At 42.5% G+C, this 23,456-nt stretch overlaps 1 protein-coding gene across 2 annotated transcripts in view; it reads right to left on the reverse strand.

Annotated features, from left to right (window-relative positions):
* DIAPH1 (diaphanous related formin 1) overlaps positions 1-23,456 on the reverse strand; it is a 93,725-nt gene that overhangs the window by 6,108 nt on the left and 64,161 nt on the right. Inside the window, exons 17-25 of one of the 2 annotated variants that reach the window (XM_045894082.3) lie at positions 11,175-11,273; positions 6,288-6,382; positions 5,893-5,994; positions 5,427-5,666; positions 5,161-5,290; positions 4,320-4,444; positions 3,499-3,663; positions 3,235-3,370; positions 1,065-1,151 (exon numbers count right to left, since the gene is read on the reverse strand). In XM_045894082.3, the coding sequence (XP_045750038.1) occupies positions 1,065-1,151; positions 3,235-3,370; positions 3,499-3,663; positions 4,320-4,444; positions 5,161-5,290; positions 5,427-5,666; positions 5,893-5,994; positions 6,288-6,382; positions 11,175-11,273 (1,179 nt within the window). Of the gene's footprint in view, positions 1-1,064; positions 1,152-3,234; positions 3,371-3,498; positions 3,664-4,156; positions 4,445-5,160; positions 5,291-5,426; positions 5,667-5,892; positions 5,995-6,287; positions 6,383-11,174; positions 11,274-23,456 lie in introns of those variants that run through there. The other variant, XM_054511811.2, reaches the window with a different exon arrangement.

Below are 23,456 nucleotides of genomic sequence, written 5' to 3' on the forward strand. Positions count from 1 at the left end.
GGGACACTAAGTTTATGTGGGCTAGCATGCTCTACACCCCTGCTCCGGAGAACCCCTGTCCAGGCTATGACAGGTACTGTAAGCCCTAGAGAGGCCAAGGCAAGCTACACAACTCCTCCTGCCAGTAACCTTAAAGCTCTTATCAGACAGACCTACAGAATAGCCCAGCCAGGGAACAGGGAACACAGCTTTCACCCTCTCAAAAGCAGAAACCCTCCATGACTGCCTTTTCTGTTATTCCCACCCTTCGACCCAGGAAAGAAGCCATCGCTCCTACTTCAAAAGGGCCCTCCGCACACACAACCGTGCGGGTCAGTACCCCACGAGAGACCGTGCTGGCTGTAGTATCTTCTCCCGGATTAGTCTCTTGGCCACTGTGCCCTGCCTGCTAAGGAGGCTCATCCATTGATCCTTCCCCACACTAATGCCTGGAGCATTTGTCCTCCTATCCCATAATTCTTCTTGGAGGTTCTGACTCAACTTAATCCACTGAAATCTTCAGAGGGTTGGGAGAGGAGGTTGTGGGGGAGTCAATGGGGAAGATAAAAGCAGTGCAGGCTAACGGCTCCCAAGGGCAGGGTAATTCTTGGACAGAGACGGTTCTTCCATTGGATTGCTCCTCTATATTATTACGACTGAGGATGATGATGCCTAATCTCCTCTCTATATCTTTTCTGCTTGTGAAGTTGAGAGTAAGGGCTAATGTACACTTTTATGTTTAGCTCAGTTTTTGTTCATACCCGCAAACACCCACCCAAATCTCTCTGTCCTGCACCATGGTTCACTTGTTACAGGTTTCTGCTTCAAGAATGGGGAGAAATGCAGTCATCATCAGATATAATAGATCTGTTTTCACATCTAAAACCTAGTTCTCCAAGTCCCTGCTTTCTAACTTGGGAGGTAGAGGACTGGACAACCCACTCTTAACGCAGGGACTATTGTGAGCAAGTTCCTAAACCTTCAGAGCATCTTTACCTGTTCTTCAGCTCAAGACAAGTAGGACCAGGAGCAGAGAGACCTCACCCCCTCCACACGCCCAGGCTGGGCTCCAGCTGTTTACTTACCCTGACGGGGTCCTCTCTTCCGTCGGAATGCTGCACCTGTCTGCAGAGCTTCCAGAAGACTGTCCATCACACCGGTCTCATCGCCCTCTGTCACGAACAAAGATGGAGATGTAAGCTCCAGCCTGAGCAGCATACAGTGTTGAGTCACAAACCAACTGTAGGACTGTTGCCCGGCTTACCCCTCGCCCCCAGTGGCTGAGGACTCAGAGCAGATACAGGGCTCAACCTCGAGCCTCTCAGACCATGTTTACTTGCATCTGTTTGACAGTGGTTCAAAGAAAAGGTTCCACTGCCTGCTAACCGATGCAAACCTTGGGATATTTCCTTGCGGTACCTTCCTTCCCATCCCACCCGGGACTAGCACAGAGAATTGCAGAACTGCCCAACTCCAATTCCAGTTTAAGCACAGAGATTGAGATTATGAAATTAATATGCAACAATATCACTTGCTCTTTATCCTTAAGTGTTTCACTCTAATTCCTACAAACACATCAGGGAGAGCCTGGTTCCAGTTTCAGAGCAGGGCTGAGGAAAAAGGAGAGACCTGCCCCAACCAAGATTGAATTTTACTCAAGTGCTGCCCCTTGTGGCTGCATCTTCCAGAAGCCAGCTCAGCATGGACGGGGAGCATCCTGGCTGGAATATAAAGAGTTAATGTAGGGTCCCTGTTCCAGCCTGGCTCTGTTTCCATGGCAACAGCTCTGGGTGGTGAAATCTGAAACTGAAATCCCAAGGAGCCCGCAGGCTGCTAGCTTCAGGGCTGGGCTCACCGCTCCCTGCGCCACCTGCTGGCTGAACGTCACCAGTGCAGCTGACCTACATTTCGACCTCATTTGCTTGCCTTGGGGACCAGGACCAGGGCTTGCTGCCCCACCAGATAAACACGGGCAGCCCTCATCCTGCATGTCCGCTGGACTCCACCTTCCCCTGATGCATCCTGGATAGTACCTGGGGACAAACCCTGGCCACCAGGGGAGAATGGGGGAAGGTAAAGGATACTGGGTGTGGGCTTCAACAGCATTAGCAGTAGAACAAAATTTGTGGCTTCTATAGAACTACAGTAAACAACTGTGGAACTGCTTCCCAGAAAAGTATCAAAAAAGAAAAAAATGTGTTCAGCTCCTCCAGGTGGCCGGCCTTACCACAAACGGAGCTGCCAAAGGAAAGTCCTTGGGAGCAAGAGGTGCTAGAGCAGCTCTGGCTCTTGTGCTCAGCAAAGCACTTGGATGCTTGCCAGACTTGGCAGCCCTAAGAACCCCTTTATTTTTTTTTAATTTAAATTCAGTTAGCCCACAAAGAGTACATCATTAGTTTCAGAGGTAGAGTTCAGTGACTCATCAGTTGCACATAACACCCAGTGCTCATCACATCATGTGCCCTCCTTAATGCCCAACACCCAGTTACCCCATGCGCCCCCGCCCTCTACTTAGACGGCTCGTACTGCCTCAGGGTCAAGAAGGGTGGCATGCACAGCGTATGCTATATTCCTGCTACCCACAGAAGCAGCAGACGGGGGTGGGGGGAGCAGGAAGGCAGCAAAGACAGGAAACAGAAGGCCAGTAATTGAGCCCGTATGTTTCAACAAAGACACACGTCTGGTAGTGAAACAAATTCTGCTAAAGAGAAGAGAGAGTGGCCAGGTCCCATGCCCCCTGCTCCAGAAATTCAGTCCCTTTCTAACCTCGTAGGTATGCGCAGTTAGGCGTGTACACAGTGTGTACAACTGTGCGGAGGTACTGAGCACACGTTACTTAGTGAACAGAGACAGGGAGGACAAGCCACCCGGTAAGACAGGAGCAAGGCCAGGAAAACATTTTGGGGAAAAGAATGAAAGATGTAGTAGACGGAACAAAAACGGGCCAGAAGACCATTTGGCCAGGCAGAAGAGTCCGTGTTACAGCAATACTAAACCCACTGGGAGATGAGACACAACGCAGGAACTAGCAAAGGAGAGAGAGGGGGGCGAGCATGGAGCGCTGGAATGCGCATGCAGGGGAGCTGAGGTTCAAGTCCAGCGTCAGGCTCTTGGAGGTAAAAGGCTGCCAACAATCTTTTGCCAGGAGCTGAGCTCAGACATGAGCTGTTTTCGCTGGCCTTGAGATTCTAGGCAGAGAAGCCCTGCAAATATGCCTGTTTCAACCCATCAGCCCAGCCCTTCTCCGCTTCTTACCTGCATTCATGTCTATGAGCTGCTCTCTCTTCTGCTGCTTCTCGAGCCGCTCCTTCTCTGCCTTCTCCTTGGCTAGTTTTGCTCGCCGCATCTTTTCCTCTGTCTCCCGCCGCTTCTGGTTCTCCTTGACTGCTTGCTGTGGAGGAAAACAAAACAAAACCCATGGGCATGCATGCACTTACACATAAGCCCACCCCACACCAAGCAATGTGGAAAGTGAGAAATGCCCACAAAAGATTCAGTCGGCAGGTACCCCTGGCTCACCACAAACATATTCTTAAAGTTGTGCAGATCCATAAAGAATTCTTCCACGGACACCTTCTTGGGGTCAAAGAGGAAGTACTCTCCCAGCTCCTTATAGAGGGTCTCCATGTTACAGTGCATCATCCGCAGCCTGTTATACTGCTCCTGTGCGGCCCTCACGAAGCTGTGCGGCCCGGGAGTCAAGGACCAAGGCCAGGAAGCAGACCCACCACGCTAGCCCCGAGGAACACGCAGAGATGCATGCCAGCAGGCACGACGATGTTCAACACGACACTGTCTGTAAGAGCAAAGGCGAGAAGCAATCGAAATATCCCAAACAGGGGAACGGTAAACCATAAACCACGGTTCACCTACAGAATAGGAGGTGGCAATTAAAGGGGTGGTTCTGCATATCCTGCTGTGGAGCCAGGGCTAAGAACTAGGATGTGCAAAAAGCAACACAACACAGTTTTTGTTTAAAATAAACTCATGAGGTGAAAATGAGAAGTCCAGTGGCAGTGGTTACCTTTGGGAAGTGGAGAGAGAAGAGAATGCGCGCGCGCGTGTGTTTTTGTGTGTGTGTGTGGTGTGTGTGCACATGTGTGTAGTGGAAACGGGGCAGAGGGCAAGGGATCAGGGAGGAATTTCAGTGGTGTGCTTACCACAACAATGAGAATGCTTTCAAGAACTATGTATTTAATGAAAAGAATTTTTTTTAAGAGTTTTTTTAAAGAAGGAAAAATTATCTATCACCAGATCTCTCCTGCTGTCCTCCCCCTGGGACGTTTTCCTTCCCTTCCTAGGAAGCATCCTAGGAACTCCCTCCTCGTAAGAAAGGATATAGTCATTTTTTCAACAAACTTGTCTCTCTCATCTGTGGCAGCTGGGAAATTCTGAACATCACGTTCCACATCAGAAATCTGTTTCTTCATCTGATCTAGGTTCTTTTGCAAGTTTTCAGCAGAAACTAAAGGAGACGCAAAAAGAGAAAGCAAGAGTTTATTCCCAGTCCCCAGACCCTCAGCTTCCGCTCGTCAGGGCCTAGCGTCGGGGCGCACGGCAAGCTGTACTCTCACGTCCTCTCCTCCAGATGTTCCACACATTGCACTTTTCATCTCTCCACTTAGACTGTAAGTTACGTGATGCCTGAAGCTCCAGCCTCCACAAGAAGAAGAGAGGCTTCATTTAATTTAACAAGAACCTGTGAAATCCCCTGGGATCTTGGTCTCATTTATTTTAGAGAACAGAGTTTGGGAGGAAGGAGCTATACATAGAAATACAGAGGAAGGGCAGAAATCTGTTCCCGTTTCTACTGAATGCAGCTTTTTCTGTGCCTCGTTCCAGGACGGTGAGGCCTGATTTTTGTCAATCTAGTCCATGCTTTCTGAATAAAAAGAACCGCTAACCTAGACTAAAAACACCTGCTTTTCTTCCAGTTGTTTTTTAGTGTTTGGTGTCTCCCTAGGAAGGAAAGAATGCTTCTCACTTCTGTACACAAAGTCCTCCCTTCTGCCTGATAATCCCCTCCCCTGTGGCCTAGACATCATGCCTACACCCTTCCCCGTTCCCACCTAAAATAGGCAGAACTGAAAACTAACACCCAGACCGTGTCTTATTTCCGTCCCAATGCAGAGATTTTGGGGGCCTGGAACAGCCTTCTAGTTTCACCTCAACCTGCCCCACCTCGGCTGGCTTTCTCCACATGGGCAAGCTCATCTGGAAACTTCAGGACATCAGGATAGTCATTCTCACACCACTCAGCCAAGAAGTGCAACAACGTCATCTTCTGATCTGTGGACTTGGTATCTCGAAGCTTGGGGTAAGAGGAGAACTGTGTTAGTCCTGACACACCCAAGATGCCCTGAGGCCAACAGCAGTTTGCCCCACACGGTGCCCACAGAGGCCAGTGGCCTTCCCTTCTGTCGTTCTGCTCTAACCAGCTGGCTCACCTTACAGAGGAAGCTGATGTTGAAGCCGAAAGCACCAGCATTCCTGGAGCCAGCATTCATATAGTTTCCGACAAGCAAGGTAATCTCCAGGAGGCTAGAGAAGCTCTCACTCTTCCGTAACTCCTCACACGCGGCAGTCACAGAAACGATCTCTGGCTTAATATTCTCCACTTGCTCACTGAACTGTAGCTTGAAGAGGATGGCGTTGAGGCGAGGCCGCAGGCGGGGCACAGTGCCCATCTGGTGGGGAAGACAAGCAGTTCCAGGATGGCCAACAGGTAGAGCAGGTCAGAAAAAACATACAGGCTTGAGCCTCGCATGGGAGGCCGTGAGTTCCAGAGTATGGAAGACAAAGGAAGAGAGGTTCAGACTAGACGAGAGGCGAGGAGCAAGCGCCCCAGCTGCTTCAGGGGAGGAGGGCAGCAAGGGGGTCCAAGAAGAGCTTCTTGCCACAGGCCTCACTCACCACCACACCAAACTGTTCCGACTCGGCCAGATCATCATATTCATCCTTCAGTTCGGAGAGCATTTTTAACTGCTCTGGCTCTGGCATCTGCTTAATGAGGTTCTGAAAGAGAGAAGGGACGGTCTCATGAGCTGATAGCTTGAGCCTCCTGTCAGTCCCCCACTCTGCCCAAGGACCACAAAGAAAGAAACAGGGGCTGCGGGTTGGGGCAGCTAGTGAGATGGCAGGACTTTTGAAAAATATACCAGAAATAATCTAACCACCGGAGAGATGGATGCTGACCCAAAGCCAGCATTTTGTAAAGCACCAATCTAGAGGACCTCACCCTCCAAATAGATGAGGCCAGTGCACCGTGGCGCGAAGAGCCAGCTGCCACAGACAATCTTGCTCCTTACCTGGATCATAGACTCAGTCAGAACACTCTCATTCACCTCCAGGATGACATTCTTAATCTCTTGATAGGCCATGCGGAAGGAACCCAGAAAGATGGCTGCCAAAAAATAAGATATCAAGACACATTCTTCCCAGTCTCCTCTCCCTTCCAGCCTATCTATAAACCTCTGCTGGACTATTTGCCTAAGAGTTTTCTTTTAAAGTCACTATCAGAAACCTCCACCAGCTCTCCACTGCCTGGGTAGTTAAAATCTAAGTTCCTGAGTCCAACGTCTAAGGTTCCCACCTCCCAGCTTTCTCTCTCATGAACCCCCCCCATTTATGTCACATGACAGCTACCGTGTTCCAAGCACCACATTCTACAAACACTGTGGCTCCTGGCCTTTGCTCACACAGGAAGATTTTGATCTTCTCTCTATATATACATCCAAGATACTCACCCCACTCTATTTTTAGTTTCCCACTCCCACGACTCCATCCTCAAAGCTGCCACTGCCTTCAAATGCTCTGATTCTTAAATTGCCATATCCTGTTCACCAACAAACACTTCCTGTCTTCCAGCTCTCTAACTAGCCTCTGCAGTGACCCTTCAATCTCATCAGTGAGCGCTGACCACTCCCATTTTCTTCGAATGTACGAGTTCTACTTTGCCTTCTCTCCTTCACCTAGACCCCACAGTCTATAGCTTCGCCCGATATCTACTATTACTGCCATCTCTATTACTACTGTTCCTATTCTTGTTTCCTTCTCCTTCCAATTCCTGGTCGATCCAGCTGTGTCATCTCTCTCCTTGCACCTGGGCTGATGAACACTGCTAGCAAAGACTCTGCAGATCACAGTGCATCTGGAACGGCACCAACAACACTGATACACCCAGCGCTGCCGAGTGGTCCTTTGTGCGTCCCTACTCTACGCTAGGCTCTCTCAGAAGCTCCTTCAAAGTATCCCCATTCTCGGGGCGCCTGGGTGGCTCAGTCGTTAAGCGTCTGCCTTCGGCTCAGATCATGATCCCAGGGTCCTGGGATCGAGCCCCACATCGGGCTCCCTGCTCCGCGGGAAGCCTGCTTCTCCCTCTCCCACTCCCCCTGCTTGTGTTCCCTCTCTCACGGTCTCTCTCTGTGTCAAATAAATAAATAAAATCTTAAAAAAAAAAAAAAAGTATCCCCAGTCTCCCAACTGTCCCACCACTTCCAATTTAAAAAAAGAAAATCTTCTTCCTCTTCACTGGGAAAAAAACCCCAGCATTCTCTTATGCACTGAGGGCTCTCAGCTGGAGCCAAGCCAGAAAAGGCTTGGGTAAGGACTATTTGGAATTATCCAGAAGAAAACGCGTGCCAACACTTGTGTAAGCTTATCAGCAACTATACCCATGTGCTCATCCTTTTCTTAGATTTCAGTAGAACAGGTGGCCCTGAGGACCTTTTCCTTCAGCATAAACACATAACCAAGTTTCTACTATCTTAAAAACAAAAAACTAAAAACCCTGACCTGATATTCCTAATTGCCAACTTCTTTCCCTCAAAAAATACAACAGTCTCTTCTCTTTCACTTCCACAGCTCTCACCTATTCTCCTGTCCCCAGAGTCAATGAAAAGACCACAGTTATTTACTGAGTATCACACATAGCACGTAAACATAATCTACATACCTAATCTCATTTAACCCTATTCATAATATCCTTGTATGTCTGTATTACTAATCCCATTTGACAGAAAAGGAAACTAATACTTCAAATTAAGCTACTCAAACCCAAGGTCATACTGCCAGTCAGGGCTGGAAGCAGGAATTAAATACTACAGGATTTCAGAGGCTCTGTTCTTAACCTCTACGCTATACTGAAGTTCTTCTTGCTTAAGGCCAATGACTTTCCTCACGCCAGATCCAAAGGACACCTGTCCTGTCCTTATTTTACCGGATTCCCATCTTCATCTGACACTGCTGACTACCCCCACTTCTTAGGACTATGTCATATCATTTTTCTTGTTGATTGTTCTAGCCTTTGAATTCCCCGCCCCTCTTCCCCTTCTACTTGCCCCTTAAATATTAGTGGCCTTCAAAGCAAACTCACGGCTTCAGCTATGACTCATATTCTGTCTCCTAAATTCCTACCTCCAGCCAAACCTTCCTGATTCCTACACCCAAAGGCCTAACACACCCATCCTTCTGGAGGAGTCCCACAGGCACCTTAATTCTATCCTACAAGTCATCATTTCTACCCACCGCCCTGCCACCTCTCATTCATGTCCAGTACCCACCACTCCTCCCCAGAAAGACAGTTTGCTCCTGGCTGGATTTTCCTATTTCAGTAAATGGTACCACTCTCTACAGAGTGATGTAAACCAAAGAAAACATCTCCTTCATTCCCTCAGTCAGTCACTAAGTTCCATTATTTCTATCTCCTTAGTATCTTCTGCCTGCCTTCCTACTCATTCTCACTACTTTAGTTTCAGGCCCTGATCATCTCTCACCTAGTTTAAAGTGAGAACATAACTCATCTCTCTGCCTGGAGTCTTCCCGGACACTAGCAATCCAGCCTCAGTCACTGCCCAAGTAGTCTTCCCCTGATTTACACAGGGACTATCACTCATTCTCCTGATTAAAGTCCTTTTAATAAATTCCAAGGCCTTCAGGATATCACAGATATTTCTTAGCCTAAGCCTGTCAGAATTCTTGATAATGTAGCTTGTATCTATTTCTTGAAAGCTTCTCCCGCCACTCCTCTCCCACATATGGCCTTTACAGTTTTCCGACCACACTGTGTCATACTCTGTGCGTCTGCGCCTTCATACGTGCTGATCCCGCTGCCTGAAACAAGCCAGCCCTCAGCCTTCACTTCACTCCTGACTCATCATTCTTTCAAATCCATGTAAGCAGTACCTCCTTTTGAGTGACATGCTCCCTCCAGTACTGCCCGCACTTGATTTAGATGCCCCTTTCCCGGGGCTCTCATCCGCATCCTAGCTCATCTCTATCATAGCACTTCGTCTGTGTGGTTCCCATTATTTACTTGTCTGTTTGCAGCAGACACATGCTTCATGAGGACAGGGACTGTGTCTTACTCAGCTTAGTGTCCCTAGCACATAAGAGGCACTTAATAATTTCTGAATCACTAAATTACATCTCCTAGGCCATCCTCCCCTAAACAAATCTCATTCTCTTTGTGAGTTCTGTTTTCTGTATTGTTATCACCCAATTGGAAAGAATCATGTACTACCCACAGTCTTCTATCACTTTCTAAAATAGGAGTTACTCATGTTTTCTGTTCCCAGAGATAATCTTGAGAAAAGGAACCATCGCACATTACTTTTGGTCTCCATAAAAAGACTTACCCACAGACAACATTTAGTAGGATTTGTTGTCAGTGATCTAGGACTATACAGCAAAGAATAATGTAAGGGCTTGGGCGCCTGGGTGGCTCAGTTGGTTAAGCGATTGCCTTTGGCTCAGGTCATGATCCTGGAGTCCCTGGATCGAGTCCCGCATCGGGCTCCCTGCTCGGCAGGGAGTCTGCTTCTCCCTCTGACCCTCCCCCCTCTCATGTGCTTGCTCTCTCTCATTCTCTCTCTCTCAAATAAATAAATAAAATCTTAAAAAAAAAAAAGAATAATGTAAGGGCTTACTGTTCTCATGATATCCCTGATTTTACTTATGGGTATGTGTGATTGTTTCCTTGTGTGACCTCGGCCGAGTCACAACATCTAAACTTTAATCTTCTCATTTGGAGAAATGGGGACAAGAGTCACATTGCAAGACTGTGAGTGGGTTTTATGGAATATGTACTCTTTCATCTCTGGAACACATGTCTCATACGAGCCCAAGAGAGACTGCAACATGGCAGAACCTCAAATATTTGTTGAGCAAATATTTAAATCTCTATTACTCAGCATAAAGGAGATCAAGAGCCAAACAAACAAAAAATGAACATTCATCCTGATCATCAAATAAGTACCACCTATACCAACTTTGCAGAGGAGTTTCTGATCCTAGTTTGAGAAGTGCAGGATTTATATTATTTATTCTAAGCCACAAAAGTGCTTTAGATTTAAGTGAAGTCAAGCCAGTGCCTGCATTTAAAAGAAGTACTTAAGAGAAAGTTAGAAAGAAGGAAATGCACAGTGACTAGAATATTCTGCAGATGCAATGGAAACAGTAAGGGTTTTGAAATAAAAAAAAAAAATCCAAGGTTCCAATCCCATACCTGTCTCTCACCACCTACGGCACTGGGCAAATTCCTAAAACTCTTAACCGCTGTTAGTATCTAGTTTTATGGTAAGGAAATAATCTTGCAGTGCTACTGAGGAATTAAACAAGATACTGGAAGTTCACTATCCAATGCCTGGCATACATTAGGAACTCAACAAATCAAGAGACCCTGGATCTACCAAAATTAAGCTTTTTTTTTTTTTTTTTGCTTTTTATTTATTTATTTTTTATTCTTATGTTAATTCCCATACATTATATCATTAGTTCTAGATGAAGTGTTCCATGATTCATTGCTTGTGCATAACACCCAGTGCTCCATGCAGAATGTGCCCTCCTCAATACCCACCACCAGGCTAACCCATCCTCCCACCTCCCTCCCCTCTAGAACCCTCAGTTTGTTTTTCAGAGTCCATCGTCTCTCATGGTTCGTCCACCCCTCCGATTTCCCCCGCTTCATTCTTCCCCTCCCGCTACCTTCTTCTTCTTTTTTTTTTCTTAACATATATTGCATTATTTGTTTCAGAGGTACAGATCTGAGATTCAACAGTCTTGCACAATTCACAGCGCTCACCAGAGCACATACCCTCCCCAGTGTCTATCACCCAGTCACCCCATCCCTCCCACCCCACCCGCCACCAAAATTAAGCTTTTAAAAGACAAATAGTTGGAATCACAGAGTTACTCACAGAGATTCTGGGCCGTCTTTGAATCCAACACCTTTAACTCTTTTACTTTTTTCTTTTGCACAGATTTCTTTTCTTCTCCACCTTCCTGATCCTTCTTAGCTAGTAAGGGAAAGATGAGAAAAGCATGATTATGGACAAGCCACATTCAGGCCTTACTGAACTACTATAACAGCCTGGAATGCCTCCTCACTTCCTATTAACAATGGTTTCCCTATTGTATTCCTTCTCTTTAACCGGCCACCCTTCTATTACTGACCCCTACCCTCAACTATAGTCAACATCTCATTCTCATTTCTTTAACTGTTATCAATAATGCTTTCCCAACCACATCCTATCATTTGCTTGCAGATCCTTCTCTGAAGGACCAGAGAGTAAATATTTCAGGTTTTACAGACTGTATGATCGGTCTCAACTGCTCAACTCTGCCACTGTAGCGTAAGAGCAGCAAAGACAATACATAAGTGAATGGGTGGTCAGCCTGAGGGATGTAGTTTGCCAACCTGTTACTAGAGCCTTCCACCATCTTATCCTTTTGTGCCTATTAAAAATCCTATTTTCTTTCAAGCTCCATTTTGAACAGTTCTCTATAAAAATTTTTTTTAAATATTTATTTTAGAGAGCAAGAGAGTGTGCGTGTGTGTGCATGTGCAAGCGGGGTGAGGGGCAGAGGGAGAGAATCTTCAAGCAGACGCCCCCCCTGAGCCTGACATGGGACTGAGCCACCCAGGTGCCCATACTGTTTAAATTTTAAACCACATAAAAAGTATTATCTGGTACAAATAAATAAGAAATAAAGCAAACAAAAAAGAAAGTTACATGGCAAAAAGTGCCAAGAACTATTAAAAACACTCATCCTTTGGCAGGTCAGTCCCAACTCGCAGGAAAATACTAAATACATGAAGATTAGTTACTTATATAAACACTTACTGAGTACCTATTATTGAGTATCTTTATGTGCCAGGTTATTCTGGGCACTGTGAATACAACAGTGAACGAAACAGAGGGGCACCTGGGTGGCTCAGTCACTTGAGTGTCCGACTCTTGGTTTTGGCTCAGGTCATGATCTCAGGACCCTGGGATCAAGCCCCGAGTTAGGCTCCAAGCTCAAGGCAGAGTCTGCCTGTCCCCCTCCCTGCCCTCCCGCTCTTGTGTTCTCTTTCAAATAAATAAATCTTTAAAAAAACAAAACAAAACAGTGAACAAAACAGAGAAAGATTCCTGCCTCCATGGAACTCATATTTTTTTTTTTAATTCTTATGTTATGGAACTCATATTCTAATCAAGAGAAACGACAATCAGTTAATACATAAAAATACTATATTAGCTAGTCATAGTTCTGTGAAAAGAAAATGAAGTAGGGAAGAAACGGGGACCTAATGGGCGATGGATTATACCTTTAGGGGGATGAGGGAAAGTCTTAGAATGTGACTTTGAGAAAAGACCTTTTAGAAAGTGAGAGCACAAGCCAAATGAGTATCTACAGGGAGAGGGGGATGCATTTCGGGCAGAGGGAATGACAAATACAAAGGCCTGAGAAAGGAGCATGCTCAGTGAGCTCAAAGAAAAAGCAAAAAGGTCATTATGGCTGCACGGAGTGAGGGGGAGGTCAGGAAAAGTCAGAGAGGTACTAAAGACAGATCATATAACAAAATGGAAATTATGGGTGGTCAGATAAAAATGGAGAATTAAAACATCCAGACTGTATTATAAAAACTTAGAAAAGGGGAAGGAGAAAAGTTAAAAGTAAAGCTCTCATTTTATACAGGCAAAATACAATGATACGTATTCATTACTGATGTTGAGAAACAGAAAAAATAGACTCAACTTTTTTGCTTCGCAATAAGATAAAAATAAATATAAGGTACAGATACAAGAAAGACAGGGATGAAAAGGTAGGTCCCCTTTTTGTGGAAGATGTAACTCCATATAGCAATTCACAACCACCACCAGACTAATGAACTACCAGAACTAGTAACTCAGGAGGGCTACGGAGAAAAGACAATCATCTGTGGAGAGGCTGCTTTTAGACCACAGGTTGGAGCGATGGAGTGGAGACAAGGGCCTACAGCGACCCCCTGACTGAATACAGACAGGTCCATCACGCGAGCCACCTCAAAATAGCCACGGACCAATGGGCTACTAAGAACCAGACACAGTTACCAAAAAAGGGAAAATTCCGTATGCCGCCATACCTCCTCACCTTCCCTCTTTAAGAACGGTGCGCACCCACTGCCCCATAGCAGACAGCCTCTCCTCTGTGCCCCTGCCAGGTGCTCCCTCGCAGTACGTTTGATAAACTTCTCTCACCTCTGTTCTGCCTCCAGTGAGTCCTTTCACCGCCATACCCAGCTTCTACCTGATCCTTGCCCTATTTGAGAACCCCCCTCCAATCGAGACAGACACCACAATATGGATTTCTCAGCTCTACCAAAATGGAGTAGCCCCCTGTAGAGGAAATACAATTGTTATTTAAAAACCGGGGAGGGTAAAGGGACCTAAATGAAAATAAAATTTCTATGCTTACTTGAACTGGTAAAACGTCAGTATCATCAGGGCACCTGGGTCGTCTGCTTTTGGCTCAGATCATGATCCCAGAGTCCTGGGATCGAGCCCTGTGTCAGGCTTCCCTGCTTAGCAGGGAGCCTGCTTTTCCTTCTCCCCGGTTTGTGCGCATGCACTCTCTCTCTAATAAATAAATAAATAAATAAAATCTTAAAAAAACACACACCAATAGATTTAAAGGATTGAAATCAGAGCATGTTCTCTAACCATAATGGAATCAAACAACAAATCAATAACCAAAAGAGAACAGGAAAATATCCAAAAATATGGAAGCCAAAGAACCACTTCTAAGTAATTTGTGAGTCAAAGAGGAAGTCTCAGAAAATTTTAAGATACACAGAACTGAATGAAAATGAAAGTAAAATACATCAAAATATATGGGATGCAGCTACAGCAGTGCTGACAGTAAAACTGACAGCACCAAGTTTACATTAGAAAATTAGAAAGATCAAGTCAGTAGTCCAATTTTCTACCTCAAGGAACTAGAAAAAGAAGAGCAAAACAAATCCAAAGCAAGCAGAAGGAAGGAAATAAAGAATTTAAGAGCAGAAATCAATAAAAATGAAAACAATAGAGAAAATCCAATGACTCAAAAGCTGCTTTAAAGAAAATCGATAAAATAGACTCCACCAAAAAATTGCTAGAACTAATTCATGAATTCAGTCACAGAATATAAAATCAACACGCAAAAATCTGTTGCATTTCTATACACCAATAACGAAGCAGCAGAAAAAGAAATCAAGGAATCAATCCCTTTTGCAATTGCTACAAAAACAGGATACCTAGCAATAAACCTAACTAAAGAGGTAAAAGATCTATACTCTGAAAACTACCTTATGAAAGAAATTGAAGAGAACACAAAGAAATGGAAAAACATCCCATGATCATGGATCTGAAAAACAAACATTGTTAAAATGTCTATACTACCCAAAGCAATCTACACGTTTAATGCAATCCTTATCAAAACACCACTAGTTTTTTTTTTTTTTTTTTTTTAAGATTTTATTTATTTATTTATTTGACAGACACAGCGAGAGAGGGAACACAAACAGAGGGAGTGGGAGAGGGAGAAGCAGGCTTCCCGCTGAGCAGGGAGCCCGATGTGGGACTCGATCCCAGGACCCTGGGATCATGACCTGACCCGAAGGCAGACGCTTAATGACTGAGCCACCCAGGAGCCCCAAAATACCAGCAGCATTTTTCACAGAGCTAGGAAAACAATCCTAAAATTTGTATGGAACCACACAAGACCCCAAATAGCCAAAGCAATCCTGAAAAAGAAAAACAAAACCAGAGGCATCACAAGTCCGGATTTCAAGCTATACTGCAAAGCTGTAATCATTGAGACAAAAAGAGACACATGAGACAAAAAGAGACACGCAGATCACTGGTACAGAATAGAAAGCCCAGAAATGGACCTAAAACTATATGGTCAACTCATCTTTGACAAAGCAGGAAAGAATATCCAATGGAAAAAAGACAGTCTCTGCAACAAATGGTGTTGGAAAAAACTGGACAAAAATCCCTGGGTAAGTCTGGGCTATGGCCCAGAGAACTGTCGACCATAGTATCTGCTCCCTTTCTACAATGTGGAGTTTTTGTCCTGGGAAATGATGGTGCAAGTAGGGACCACATTTCCTAGCCCATCTTGCATCTGGGAGGTGACTATATGATGTAAGAGCAGAGTGATGTATACTGATTCTAAGCCAGGAATTATTTTTGTAATACAAATTAAAATTTATTTCTTGCTTTAAGGGTTAATCTTACGTTATGTGAATTACATCTCAAAACATACATACATATAAATACAATAGACCAGAGATGGAAAACCTAAAACTATTAACTTCTAGAGGAAATCAGAATAATCTTCCCAACTTTGGGGTAGGCAAAGATTCTTTTTTTTTTTTTAAAGATTTTATTTATTTATTTGACAGAGAGAGACACAGCGAGAGAGGGAACACAAGCAGCAGGAGTGGGAGAGGGAGAAGCAGGCTTCCCTGCTGAGCAGGGAGCCCGATGTGGGACTCGATCCCAGGACCCTGGGATCATGACCTGAGCCGAAGGCAGACACTTAACGACTGAGCCACCCAGGAGCCCCTAGAGGGGTAGGCAAAGATTCTTAAAAACAAACCATGCGGTAGCCAGAATCTTAAATTGGCCCCCCTCTTAGTGCACACACCCTGTATAACCCTTCTCCTTGCTGTCCTTGAAGAAGCAAACTACCAGGTTGTGGAGAAGGCCATGTGGCAGGAAATAATGAGCAGCCTCTAGAAGCTGATAACAGCCCTTAGCTGATGACCAGCAAGAAAACAGTTATCTATGTCCTACAGTTACAAGGAACTGGATTCAGCCAAATAGCACATAAGCCTGGAAGAGGACACTGAGCTCCAGAAAGCAAGGAAGTCCAGCCAGAACATTGATTTCAGTTTGGTGTGACCCTCAGCAGAGGATCCAGCTAACATGGATTCCAGACCCATGGAAACTGCGGGATAATAAATTTAAGTTTGTTTTAAGTTTGTGGGAATTTGTTACAAAGCAACAGAAAATAATACAAAACATAAAAGAAAAAATTGATAAAGCAGACTTCATCAAAATTAAAAACTTCTGTTCTTTCAAAGGTACCATTAAGGAACAAAATAAGTCTTGGGAAAAAATACTTACAAAACACAGATCTTGATAAAGGACTAGTATCCACAACATATAAAAAAATTCTCATTATTCAATCCTAAGAAAACAACCCAATTTTTTTTTAATGGGTAAAAGATTTGGACAGATACTTCACCAAAAAAGTTATACAGGTTTAAGTAAGCACAGGAAAAGATGCTCACCATCGTTATTAGGAATATGTACTAGGAATTAATTTAATTAGAAATTAAAACTACAATGCCTAAGGGGGTGCCTGGCAGGCTCAAGTCGGTAAAGCATGCGACTCCTGATCTTGGGGTGGCTCAGTCTGAGCCCCATGCTGGATGTAGAGATTACTTAAAAAAATAAAATTTAAAACAACAACAAAAACCCCTGCAATGCCTAACCCACTGGAGTCACTAAAAAAAAAAAACAAAACTGACGTAACTAAGCGCTGGTAAGTATGTAAAGCATCTGCTGGTGGAAATGAAAAAAAAAAAAGGCTCTCCCTTTGGAGAACAGTTTGACAGTTTCTTATACAGTTAAACATACATTAGTAACATAGGACCCATCGATCCCATTCCTAGGTATTTGCTGAAGAAAAATGAAAACATATATCCAGACAAAATCTTGCATGTAAATGTTTCTACTGGCTTTACTCTTAACCGTCCCAAACTGGATTCAACCCAAATGTCCATCAAGCAGTAAATGGATTTAATGGAATACTACTCAGCAATAAAGAGGAATATCTCTATATGCAACAACATGGAAAAATCTCACATACATTATGCTAGGTGAAAGAATCTAGGCTTAAAAGGATACTTAATGTTTGATTCCATTTATTAGGACTATTCTGGAAAAGATAAAACTGCAGACAGACATCAGAGCAGTGGCTGCCAGGGCCTTGCAGTGAGGAAAGGGGATAGACAAATGGGAAGGAGTGAACTTTTTGGAGTGATGAAAATATTCTCTATCTTGAGTGTGGTCGTTACATGGCTGTATACATTTGTCAAAATCCACAGAACTGTACATATACAAAGGGTAAATTTTACTATATGCATCTTGTACCTCAATAAACCTGTCTATCTGAACAAATTATATCATTAAGGCCAATAAAGTACAGTAGTATAAAGCTACAATAATTGTAACAGAGTGACAGTCAAAGAACATTTGAGGTGAATAAAGAACTAGAAATAGACATGAAACATCTAGCATATGCCAAAGTAGAAACTCAATGAAAAAAGGATGGTCTGATCCAGAAGTTGATACACTTTTTTCTTAAGTGACTGGAAAGTAAATACTTGAGGCTCTGTGCACGGCAGTTTCTTTCAATTACTCAACTCTGCTAGTGTAATATGAAAGAAGACACAGATAATGTCATCAAATGGGCATAGCTGTGTTCAAATAAAACTTTATTAACAAAAATGGGTTGAGTATAGTCTGCTGACTTCTGGTCTAACCAACAGTGCTGGAGCAACTGGCTCCCCACTAACTTTATGCTGCTCACAAAAATAAATTCCAGACGTATTAAACACTGAATGTTAAAAATAGAAAAACAGTATAATTTTGAACAAAAACTTTTCTAAGAATAACATAAAATCAAGATGATATAAAGACTGGTTTCATTACATAACATTTTCATTTTTCAATGTGGTGAAAATAACCATGTAAAATATGAAAAGAAATGAGAACTTCCATTTCCAATAATGATGCCAAGTCTCCTATGAAAAACATCTAAAAATGCTGGTATAGTGTTTAAAAAACCACCTTAAAAACATGGAAGAAGTGATAAGATGGTGATGAACTGCTCCAGAAAGAACCACAACACTGGCACACTGCTCCAATACGTATTTGACAGTTTTGTGTAGCAAGGGTGACTGGGATCAAGGTTCAGTTTCTACCTAATGTGGGGAGTCTCATTTATAACTCTCTCCTCAGTAGCTGGGAACCCAAAAGGCTACATCCTGAGTACAGGTGAACAACAGGTTCACAGTTGAAAGCCCTTTAGAAAGCCTACACTCTAGGAACAGGGTGAATAAATGCAGAGAGAAAAATATCAAAAATAATGAAAACAAGTATCACATACATACAACACATAAAATGGAGGGCTAAATGTGATATTCACTGGCACTGAACTTGAAAGCAAAAGAGTGCCAAAAAAGGAGCGCCTGGGGTCACAGTCAGTTAAGCAGCTATGTTTGGCTCAAATCATGATCTCAGGGTCCTGGGATCAAGCCCATCATCCAGGGAGCCTGCTTTCCCCTCTCCCTCTGCCCCTACCCCTGCTGTGCGCATGTGTTCTCTCTCTCTCTCAAATAAATAAATAAAATCTTAAAAAAAAAATGCCCAAAAAAAGACAAAAAAAAAAAAAAAGATGGAATACTTGAAGGAAAAATAGCTGTGAATTTTCCAAAAGTGATGAAGGATTTCAACACAAAGAATGAAGAAGCTCGGAGAATCCCCAAGAATAATACAAGAACCACATCATGGCACACCATCACAGTAAAACTGCTAAAAATCAGTAAAAAAAATTCTCAGAGTAGCAGGAGGTAGAACAGAATTACCTTCAAATGAACTACAGTAACACTGACAGTGCAGTTGTCTTAACAAAAAAGGGAAAACAAAAAATATCCTTCAAAAACATTGGCGAAATAAAAACAGTGTTTATTACCAGGAGACCTGAATTAATAAATATTAAGGGGAGTAATTATTCAGGCAGAAGATGAAAAATTATTACAAAAGTAAATATAGAAATATACGTTGGGATGAGGAACACTAGAAAAGTGTTTCTAAGTGAATACTGATATTACAAAATAATAGTAAAAATGCTTATAGGGTCTAAAACATGTAGAATTAAAATACGTGACATCAATGACTCAAAAAGAAGATACGTTGTAAATAGAGTTAAAATGATGTGAAGTTCTTAGCATTATCTGGAAGGTGGAAGAAGTTTTGATTTGTATTAGATTGTAATAAATCAAGGATGTAGGTGTAATTTCTAAGGTACCTGTAAAAAGACAGTAAAAAAATTGTAACTAAAAATAGGGTATATGTGAAATTTAATAAAGTTCTAAATCAATCTGTAAGAAGATAGCAGAAAAAGACAAAGTGGAAAAAAATCAAAACAAATAGCAATATGGTATATATTAATTCAAATGAATTAAATACTTTGCAATGAAAGACTAAGATCATCAGACTGGATTTACAAAACATACACACTAAATAAGTGCTGCTTAGAAGGGACACACTTCAAATAAAGACGTGAATGTTAAGCGTAAAGAGTGGAAAAAGATATACTAAACAAAAGAAAGCTGTTGCAGTTATATTAATATCAAATAAAAATTTCTTCTCTAATAATGCTACTGGCTTGAACACACATTTAATAATGATAAAGGGTCAATCCACAAGGAAGACAATTCTAAATCTAAATACTAAATAATTTAGTTTCAAAATATATAAAGCAAAAACTGACTAAACCAAAAGAAAAAAGGGTAATTCTATAACCACTGTGGAAGAATTAACACCTTTTGTATAGAAACTAATAAAACAAGCAGACAAAAACTTGCAAAGTATATAGAAAATGTGAACACATCTAACAAACGACCTAATGGCTATATTAAAACAATGCATCCAACAAAGAAAAACTACACCTTTTTTTTCATATGTACACACAGCACATGTACCAAATTCACCACATGCTGCTCCACAAATTTCAAAGGATAGAAATCATTCAAAGTATGTTCTTTGACCACAACCTGGAAATCAGTAAAAAAAGATAACTAGAAAATCCCCAACTATTTCATATCGAATAAATATCCAAATAACTCAGAAGTTAGGTAAGAAATCACTATAGAAATTAGAAAACCTTTTGAACAGAATGAAATCAGCTTATAACAGAATAGATGGAATAGAAAGTGCAAAATAAAATGGCAGATTGAAACCTAAGTATTTCAGTAATTATGTTAAATGTAAATGGATTATATGCTCTAGTTAAAACCAATACTGTCAACTGGAGTGAAAAAAGAAAAAAAATAGTCCAAGTATATGCTGTTTTATGAAGGAAACATCTAGAATTAAGAATAGAGAAAAGATAGGGGTGCCTGGGTGGCTCAGTCGGTTAAGTGCCTGCCTTTGGCTCAGATCATGATCCCAGGGTCCTGGGATAGAGCCCCGCGTCGGTTTCCTTGCCCAGTGGAGAGCCTGCTTCTCCCTCTGCCCACCACTCCCCCTGCTTGTGCTCTCTCTCACTCCCTCTCTCAAATAAATATTTAAAAAAAATTTTTTTTAAAGATTTTATTTATTTATTTGAGAGAGAGAGAATGAGAGACAGAGAGCACAAGAGGGAAGAGGGTCAGAGGGAGAAGCAGACCCCCCACTGAGCAGGGAGCCCGATGTGGGACTCGATCCCGGGACTCCAGGATCATGACCTGAGCCGAAGGCAGTTGCTTAACCAACTGAGCCACCCAGGCACCCCTCAAATAAATAAAATCTTTAAGAAAAAAAAAAAATAGAGAAATGATGAAAGTATAAAGTTACACTAGGCAAGTTCTAAAGTTTGGGGGCGCCTGGGTGGCTCAGGCGTCTGCCTTTGGCTCAGGTTGTGATCTTCAGGTCCTGGGGTCAAGCTCCATGTTGGGCTCCCTGCTCAGTGGGGAGTCTGCTTCTCCCTCTCCCTTTGCTCCCCACCGCCACCCCGCTCATGCTCTCTCTCTCAAATAAATAAATAAAATCTTAAAAAAAAAAAAAAGTTGATGAAGTTCCATCAATTTTAGCAAAACAGTCTTTCAGGCAACAAAAATAATACAGAACATAAATAAGGACACATTACAATGAAAGTTTTAGTTTTTCAGATAAATGTAAGAATTTTGAATTTCTATGTACCCAGTAACATTATACATTTACATATTAAAATATATAAAGCAAAAAAATGAATAATCTGAAACTAATCATGAGGACACATTAGACAAACCCAAACTGAGGGACATTCTACAATCACAGGTATGTACTCTTCAAAAATGTCAAGGCTGACTCAAATAAATTGGAAGAATTAATATGGTTAAAATGCACATACTACCCAAAGCAATCTACAGATTCAATGCAATTTCTATCAAAATACTAATAGTATTTTTCACAAGTAGAATCAATAATCCTAAAATCTGTATGAAGCCACAAAAGACCCCAAATAGCCAAAGCAATTTTCAGAAAGAAGAATGAAGCTGGAGGTATCACAATCCCAGATTTCAAGATATAGTACAAAGCTATAATAATTAAAACAGTATAGTATTGAAACAAAATTAGATGCATTGATCAGTGGAACACAACAGAGAGCCCAGAATTAAACACATGTTTATAGGGTAAATTAATCTACAACAAAGGAGGCAAGAATATACAATGGTGAAAAGACAGTCTCATCAATAAATGATGCTGGGAAAGCTGGACAGCCACATGCAAAAGAATGAAACTGGACCAATTTCTGAACACCAGACACAAAAATAAACTGGATTAAAGACCTAAATGTGGGGGGAGCCTGGGTGGCTCAGTCGGTTAAGTGTCTGACTTCAGCTCAGGGTGTCTGCTTGTCCCTCAGCCCCTCCCCCTGGCTCGTGCTCTCCCTCCCCCCAACTCTCAAATAAATAAAATCTTTAAAAAAAAAAAAAGAATGAGATTTTGTCATCTGTGACAACATGTATGGATCTAGAGGGTATTATGCTAAGTGAAATAAGTCAGAGAACGATAAATACCTTTTCATTACACTTATATGTAGAATCTAAAAAACGAACAAACAAAAAGCACAAAGAGACTCATAAATGCAGAAAACTGATGGCTGCAAAGGGGAGGAGGGTGGAAGGATGGGCAAAATGGGTGAAAGACAATGGGAGGTACAGGCCTCCAGTCTGGGAGTAAGTCACGAGGACGAAAGGTACGGTACAGGGAATATCGTCAATGATGCTTTAACAGCCTTGTACAGTGACAGAGGATAGCTACACTTCTGGTGAGCCTAACTGTTGAGTCAGGGATTCACTATGTTGTACAACTAACACTAACGTAACACTGTGTGTCAATTAGACTTCAATAAAAAAAAAAGAAAGAAATGAAAGCACGTGTAAAGAATTAAAAGTATGGTGACCAAAAAACTGTCTAGGTCATGAAAGATAAGGACTGAGGAACAGTAATGAGAAGGCTGACTCCATTTTTTGTTGTTTCGTGGACAGCTACTAAGCCTCGCCTCTCCCCTTGTGCCCCGCATCTCGGTGCTGGCCGCAGATTAACAAGGACGCAAAGTACTGCACCTGTGCCGGAACTCTCACCCTGGCTCCACATCCTAACCTCAGTAAAAACCCAGGCCAATCTCCTTTTCTTGCCCCGTCAACCATTTCAAACCTGCTTGAGAGGACTGCCCTGCTCTTCCCAGAGACCTCCATTAGTCCATTAGTTAAGTTAATCTTTTCATACCCTCTTGGTGTGTGTAGGGTATCATTAATTTTGACATTCAAACCCAATTTTGAGCAGGGGCCCATCTGCCTTTGCAGGTGACTATAACAGGAATTACTTCCAATTAAAGAAGACTACAGAACAACTGAATATAATGCATGATCCAGGATTTTTTCTGTAAAAGACATAATTGTAACAACTGGTATAATCTGAAGGTCAAATTAGATAATAGGATTATATTAATATGGATTTCCTAATTTTGATGTATTTACTGAGCTATGGACCTGTTACTAGGAAACCTACACCAAAGGTTAGAGACCTAATGCCTGTAACTTACCCTCAAATCTTCAGAAAAAAATGATACACATACACACATACATGCACTTACTCCAAAAGATGATACACATATACATAAACACATTATATAGGCAAATGTGGTAATATGTTAACATCTCAGGAATGTGATGAAGTATGTACAGGAAATTTTTTGTATTATTCTAGCAACTTTTCCATAACTCTGAAATTGTTGATACAAAAAGCTTTTCAAAAAGATGGGGCACCTGACTGGCTCAGTCAGTAGAGCATGCAACTCTTAATCTCAGGGTGGTCAGTTCAAGCCTCACACTGGGCATGAAGCCTACTTCAAACAAACAAAAGAATAAA

Source organism: Mirounga angustirostris, unplaced genomic scaffold, assembly GCF_029215605.1.
Source record: "Mirounga angustirostris isolate CCGP_5_RB_7025 unplaced genomic scaffold, mMirAng1.0.hap1 SCAF_7, whole genome shotgun sequence".
In the NCBI taxonomy this organism is placed as follows: Eukaryota; Metazoa; Chordata; class Mammalia; order Carnivora; family Phocidae; genus Mirounga; species Mirounga angustirostris.